The sequence below is a fragment of the Enoplosus armatus genome, chromosome 14 (genome assembly GCF_043641665.1).
Source record: "Enoplosus armatus isolate fEnoArm2 chromosome 14, fEnoArm2.hap1, whole genome shotgun sequence".
Classification (NCBI taxonomy): domain Eukaryota; kingdom Metazoa; phylum Chordata; class Actinopteri; order Centrarchiformes; family Enoplosidae; genus Enoplosus; species Enoplosus armatus.
The window spans coordinates 23,161,751-23,169,347 of NC_092193.1; the positions used below are offsets into that span (position 1 = coordinate 23,161,751).

The 7,597-nt window shown below is 43.7% G+C and overlaps 1 protein-coding gene across 1 annotated transcript; it reads left to right on the forward strand.

The window, feature by feature from the left end:
* The first annotated feature begins 5,148 nt into the window (after positions 1-5,148).
* Positions 5,149-6,507, forward strand: ccr12a (chemokine (C-C motif) receptor 12a). The gene has a single exon (XM_070919309.1). It carries the CDS (start codon positions 5,149-5,151, stop codon positions 6,235-6,237), a length of 1,089 nt encoding a protein of 362 aa, XP_070775410.1. The 3' UTR covers positions 6,238-6,507.
* Positions 6,508-7,597: the final 1,090 nt, after the last annotated feature.

The following is a 7,597-nucleotide window of genomic DNA, read 5'->3' on the forward strand; positions in this document are numbered from 1 at the left end:
TTTCTTGATGAGGGAGCTGATGTTCAGCTCCCACCGGAGGTCCTGGCTGATGATGGAGCCCAGGAAATGGAAGGACTCCACAGTGTCCACTGGAGAGTCACACAGGTTGATGGGGGCGGGTGGGGCTGCGCTCTTCCTAAAATCTACAACCATCTCCACTGTCTTTGAAGCGTTAAGCTCCAGGTTGTTGCTGTTGCACCAGGTCACCAGATGGCTGATCTCCCACCTGTAGGCAGACTCATCCTCACCAGAGATGAGTCCGATGAGGGTGGTGTCGTCCGCGTTCATATTTTAATTTCCTGTGCTTGTCCCTGCTCTTTGAGTCCTATCCGGAGTCACATGCCTAAAATCTCAACCTTGCAAGTCATCCTGAGGGGAGCGTGGATGTCTGTACCAAATGTCATGGCAAGCCATCCGATAAATGTTTAGATATTTCATTCCGAACTAAAAGCTTTACTGTGGACAACTGTGGCTAAAAGGTTTTAAGGGTGTAGGTTTGGTTTGAGCTTTGGTAGGGACAATACGCACAGTCCCATGTGAATAATGGGAGGGGGACGGAATAAGCATTAGCTAAACATTAAAGCCTTGTTTATGCTTGCGCGAGCAGGAGCGTGAGCTTTGAGATTGCATGGAGGCCTTTATGCTTGAAGAAGCATTTACCCGTTTTTATCTGTTAAATGTGGTGGCAATGACCCTCCATAAGTTCAGAATCACGTGGCTGTCCCCTGTGGTCTCTCATGGAAGGGTCGTAGAGGTGCCTGAAAAGGCCGGTCTAGTTTCACAGGCGTCCATGTTGAAATGTTGCGTTGCGCGTCTCGCCTAGTTACAAAAACTCAGGTGGTGCGCGACCTTCGGCGCGGCGCAATGACGTCATTTTGGGGTGCACGGACCTGCTCGCCAGAGACACTACAGCGACCATAAATCCAGCTTCAGCCTACACTCCATCAACTGACTACGCTGAATCACTATTGTCGCTGACCAACAAGTAGCTCTTAGCAGGTGACCGAACTCGCTGTTGGCTGCCCAGCTGTGATTCACAGTGTATTACTTCCTCGTTAAAAGCTCTTTTAAAGGGAAAGCCACAAAAACAATCGTGACCTGATAACTCTGTAAATAACAGACTGCTGAGCTATTATGTGCAGCGCTTGTACAGGTTTGTTTTGCACTGAAGTGAAGGGAACAACCTGGATTAGCAAACAGACTGAATTGAAGCTTCGAATACGGAATATGTTATATATATATATATTCGTATGTTTCTCGCCGTTTCTTCTTTCTTTAAAAAAAAAAAAAAAAATGCAAAAAGTGCATTTTTGCTTTAAGTTGTTTGACATTAAAATGACATGTTTGAGCAATGACTAAGTGTGCCATTGGCCGACTATTTCAGTCGGAATTGTCCTCCCCTTCCGCTACCTGGGTGTTACCGTATTGCAAGGGCACTGTCACTGCATCCTGGGCTTTAGCGCCGCCCAAGGCAATTGGGATTGGTTTAAAGAAATACGAGCAAGCCAGAGCCCTCCCCCCCCCCCCCCCCCCCCTATCCCAGCTGAGCGCTAACACGCGCTAGAGATAGGTCTGGCTATGCGAGGCTAGCTAGTTAGCCGTTCTATCTATTTACAGACAGCACTTTAGCCTTCGAGGACGTCTAAAAACTCAGTACGTCTTTCTGTTTTGTTTTTTTTAGATTGATACATTTCATTTCATCATTTTTATGTTTTATTTAACCTCTCAATTTGTGTTTTATCCATCTATTTTTGGATTTTCTTTCAGTGTGGTCAGAAAACACAACGCTAGCATCCAGGCACTGAAGGTCCTGTGTTGCAAACCATCAAGTTCTACCAACTGCATCAAATCATACCCTCCGTACCTTGGTCTACGCCTATGATTGTGACGTTTTCACATATTTTCGAGTGTCCTGTGAATGACCTTTAACAGGCTGCGTTAGCTTCCCCATGGCCAAACGACTTGACAGGATCTTCAGCCATTGATCAACAGTTTTTTTGTTTTGTTTTTACTCCTGTTGAACGGCAATGCAGTGTTTCGTCTGCAGGATGTGGAGACTAACCAAATATAGCCCCAGTCTTGACAGTTTCAGATGATCAGGAAAGAGAACCGAGATTCGAGGAGGAAGAGCAAAGCAAAATGGTAGCAGACACAATGTGTATCGTTTTTACAAAGGAGTCTTGCACCTTTTCTGCAGACTAGGCTGCAAATGCTCAGATAGTCAGATCCAAAATGGTCATTCCGCCAACAGTGTTCTGCTGGAGCATTTCTTCCTTTTTCGAAATGAATAAGATATCCGGCCACAGCCCTGAAAGTGGTCCTATCTTGTACAAGACAATGGGCAATGGGCTTTACGAAGTGACTACTGTGTAAATAGTACAAAGTTCCTTATTCAGAGTGTTTTGAATGTTACTGACTGGGTCAAACATTTTTCATGATCCCTCTCTTATGTCTCTCTTAAACCTTGAAGCCTTAAAGTTTCCTCTGCCTGGGGGAAATGTATAATTCCCTAAAATTGGTCCTGACCTTGGGCCAGATCGTCATTGTGTTTTTGTCACCAAAATTAAACAAAACAGCCAAGCAGTTCCTACATAGAGTATTATATATATATATATATATATACATATATATATATTTCACCAATGTTATCGCTGGTATTGCACAGAAATGTGCCACAGAAAGACACATTTCAAGTAGTAAAGAAGTTCATACAAATACATTTAGAGCTTCAGACTGGTCACGCACACCACACACACACACACTACACTTAGTCTGTTTTAGGACAGCCCCTTTCCACTAAAACTCTTGAGCTGTTGGCTGCAGCGAACACTCCTCATTGTCCTCCTTCCACTGCACGCCACTGCACTGGTGAGTTCCTATCAGCCTCTCGACAGTGACATCATTTTGTTTTTATAATATCCCTATTTCACACTTTTTTACGAATTGGACACGTGTATTTTCTGCTGGTTCATTCTGGTTAGCAACGAGTGACTGGACTTTCAGTTTCATGCCAAAGTAGACTAAGGTGACACGTAAGAAATGTCTCTTCTCACCTAAGGGCACACGTCTCAGTTGTTTTGAACTGGTTGTCATGACTTGGAAACTGATGCACAAGCAGTTTGCCACAGTGACAGGCAATGGAATGCACCGGCTAAGCTGCACAAATGCAGCACTGATGTAAAACATGTAAAACAGGTAACTGATGAGTAGTTGACAAGGACACTTAGCATAAGTGGAGAGCATGATATATTTCCCAGATATTTCTAGATATTTGTAAGCATAATTTGTCATTTGATTGTTAATCATTTCATTGTGTGCATATTTGCCTCTGATGAATAATAATAATAATAATGAATGTCATATAAATGAAGGATAGTCAAGCATCATTAACTAACTACCCTTTTTAATAACAGCGAAACAAATTTGTATGTTTCTTTTGATACGTTAAGAATTGCAGGGTTAGGTTTGATCTTGAAGTTACTTTGAGCTCAGAAACCTCAGAAACTGTACTCTATAAGTTCAGGAGTAAAAAAAATATAAAAAATACGATGATACAATGATATTTGATAATAACTCATTTCAAGAACAAGTATTGCAAACCAGTTACGAGAGTCAGGACTATTTTTTTTTTTGTCAGCAGTTTCTGTTCTCTTTTTTGTGTGAAACAATAGGAATCAACGCACAGATGATGGAACAGGAGTGAGTCAGTTGGTGGCCAGTTGTTTCAAAACGCTACTCTTGTGTGTTTTTCTTTGAGAACAGCTTAGCGTAGTCACAAGCCCAGTAACACATCTAATTTAGCAAAAGACAGAAAAGCTTGACTGTGTGTGTCAGGGCTCATTGATAATCGCTCCAGCTGTTTTATGTGGGCCTTTTAAAACATTTCCCAGTTATTCATATTTTATATTGTGGGGGCGGGGGAGGGGGGGCAGCAGATATCCTTTCATGGTTTCCCAAATGATGGACACCAATTTCAAAAAGGCCACTCAACATGGCAGGTGTGCATTTCATCCACTTCCTGTCTAATAGTAACAGTTCAGTACCGGATAAGTTTGTGTAATACATCCTTCTGTCTGGATATTATATTATATTTTTGCCAGTTAACAAAGTGTTCAGTACCAGGCGTTCCTGCTCAAGTGGGACAGGAGCGTACGGAGATCTGGACTGGATGTTGACACACGCTGTCGAACTACCAAAACTTTGTTTTATAGAGGACCTATTATGCTTTTCCTTATTTTCTGTCATATATATATAATGTTACAATGTTTGATATTCATACTAAATGTTGCCAAAGTTGCCAAATAATGAGGTAAAGGTATGTATAAGTAATCCCTGTGAGCCAAAATCTCAGGCTTCAGACTGCTCTGAACGCTCCGTTTTAGTTTTTTCAACTGCTGGGTCTATCTGATGTCAGACAGGCACGGATGTCCTTATATGGTCTGCCTGTCAGGCACAGACCAGATGTTTATGTTTATGTCAACGTTGCTTAGTAACGTTAGGTTCACAGTTTGCCTTTGGAAATTCTTCCAAAGACTTCCGGAACTTGCCAGCCAATCAGAAGAAAGTGGGCTTTTAGGGAGGAGGGCGGGCCTTAAAGAGACAGGAGCTCAAACGGCTTGTTTCAGACAGAGGGGGAACTGAGGGGCTGCATGAAGGGCCGGGAAGAGGGGGAAATCATTTTTTTGAACTGTGAATCATGCAAAGCTGCTCTAGTGGAGTCACACAGTGAAAATATAGACCTGGAAATGAATTGTAATAGGTCCCCTTTAAAGCACAGGGTGTTAAAATGAAGCATCTGCAGAGAAACGACAAAGGTCAAAACACCTGTTGTCTGTTAGACAAGAAATCCAGAATTCAGGTTTGAGTTTATAGAACAGCCTTAATTGTGGAACGATATATAATCTGAAAAGGTACTCATGTACCAAAAGCTTGAAATATTTTTTAAAGATCATAAAGTGCGACAACCCACCCCCCCCCCGGACATTTTCAGCCTCCTGGCCTTCATCAGTGTGTGTTAACCAATGTATTAATTCTCTAGTTCAGCTTCTGTGATCAGGTCCAGTTGTTTTATGAGCAATTTCTCCGACTTCCTGCAACTCGCTTAACGTGGATCTTTAATGTCTCTGTGCCACAGGACAAGCCCCAACCATGAGCGACAGCGAAGAGTATCTGAACTTCCTGGAGTTGTTCAATGAAACCTATGACATGACGGACGCCAGCTACGTGGTCAGCAACTCTGTCCAGCTCTGCGCGAAGCAGTCGGTCAACCAGTTTGGAGCGCGATTCATCCCGGTTTTCTACTACGTCAACTTCCTCCTGAGTTACCTCGGCAACGGGCTCGTCCTCTTCATCATCTACAAGTATGAGAAGCTCAACACCGTGACAAACATCTTCCTCCTGAATTTGGTCCTCTCCAACATCCTCTTTGCCTCCAGTCTCCCCTTCTGGGCGACATACCATCTGTCCGAGTGGATTTTTGGCATGGCTCTGTGCAAGATGGTCAGCAGCGCCTACTTCATCGGCTTCTACAGCTCCATCCTCTTCCTCACGCTCATGACGTTCGACCGGTACCTCGCGGTGGTGCATGCGGTGGCCGCTGCCAAGAGCAGGAAGAAGGCGTATGCCATCATCGCGTCGGTGACCGTTTGGTTCATCAGTATTGTGGCGAGTGTGAAAGAGCTCGTTCTCCAAAATGTGTGGGAGAGTCCGTTCGGTGGCCTGATGTGCGAGGAGTCAGGGTACCCCGAGAGCACCATGGAGCGCTGGCGTCTGGTCAGTTACTACCAACAATTCCTGCTCTTCTTCCTCCTCCCGCTGTTCATGGTGATGTACTGCTACATCAGCATCACCGTCCGCATCATGTCTACCCGCATGAAGGAGAAGTGCCGCGCCATCAAGCTCATATTTGTCATCATCTTCACCTTCTTCGTCTGCTGGACGCCCTACAACATCGTCATCCTCCTTCGAGCTGTTCAGATCTCCAGCACCGGTGAGGCTGAGGACTCGTGCTCCGAGTCCGAGAGCTTGGACTACGCGCTGTACGTGACCCGGAACATAGCCTATTTGTATTGTTGCATTAGTCCACTGTTTTACACCTTTGTGGGAAAGAAGTTCCAGAGCCATTTCAGACGGCTGATGGCGAAGAAGATCCCCTGCCTGAAGAGGCACATTAGCCTCAACAGCCAGAGCACCAGAACCACATCACAGAGGACACCACACTCTGCTTATGAGTACTAGACACACACACACACACACACACACACACACACACACACCAGACAATCGTAAAAAACGTATATTCTTTGGCATGAAGGAATGAAGGATGAAAGGATTTTAAATATAAATGATCAGCATTTAAAGAAGATAATTGAAGTGAGTGAGTGAGTCCTGATTTAGCTCAATGCACCGGACGAAAGAGTCCTTTAGTTGGAGGAAAACCAAATTCCACTCCAACCATCTACCCTGTAAAAAATCTTGTGAATCAGTTCAATCAAGTCAAATCATGAATGAGACGAGGTTGTCCGTTTCAGGACTCGCTTGTGTTAAAATTCTTGAGAAAGGCTTCTCATTACATGATGATGGCCTTTTCATACACGTGTCTTCTATATTTTTCTTACTGTCAACCAAATACGTTCTCTTGATACTTTCTGGCAGTGCCTCTCAGTCCCAAGCCCCTTGGTTCCCACTGAAAACATATATCTTTAGAAACAGCTCGCAAATAAATTGTTTCATTCCTTTCAAAAAAAAAAAGCAAGTATTTAAAACAGGTTGTGTCCAGGCAGTGGAGGACAAAGACAGAATTTTGTATGAAGCCATTGTTCAAGGTTGCTTTTCTTGAGGAAATGTCCATGTTTCTGTGTGCTGCCTAATGATTTTTGCATCAGCTTCAGATGTCCTCATGTCCTCCAGAGCGTCAACGTTGGATGCAGAGTGTGTGTTTGTAGAAATGCGACGCATGTGGCGCATCTTTGTCCAAGTGCTTTCAAAAGAACTGCGCTTCCAATAAAAATACAAATCAAACTGCTCCCCTGTGACATCTGTTCTTTCGCGGAAACCATTTATTTTCAAATCCTCTTGCTCGCTGTTGTGTTTTTTTTTGGTGACGGGTTGGACGAATGAGTCGATCGTTTCCCTTTTCTGACAGAACATCTGGAGCGGTTTCCTGCCAGCTAGAAGCACAGTCCTCTGGTAAGTTAGTGTCGTCAAGTCTTTAGAAACGACATGAAATGAATCATAGTGGTAATATGTTGAAACAGTGTGTATGATACATACAGTGTGAGTCAGTGTTGTTGCAAAATACATTTTTGGACAAGTACATGAAAAACGCAGACTGAATCAAGCATTGAAACTCTGTACTCTGATAACTTACGGGTGATTTGAACATTTGGTTTGAGGTGTAACGCTAAACCCACATATTAGAAATTAGGGTTACTTTTTGCTACAATGCCACATTTAAAGGGTTACTCCAGCTATTTAGAATTGGACTTCCATAAAGTAAGTGGACAAAATCAAAGGAGACATCCCGACGTTTAGTCCGCAGTGTGTATCAAGCTCAAAAACCACTGATAGTGTCTTCTGTTGGCCCCTCCCTGACTGG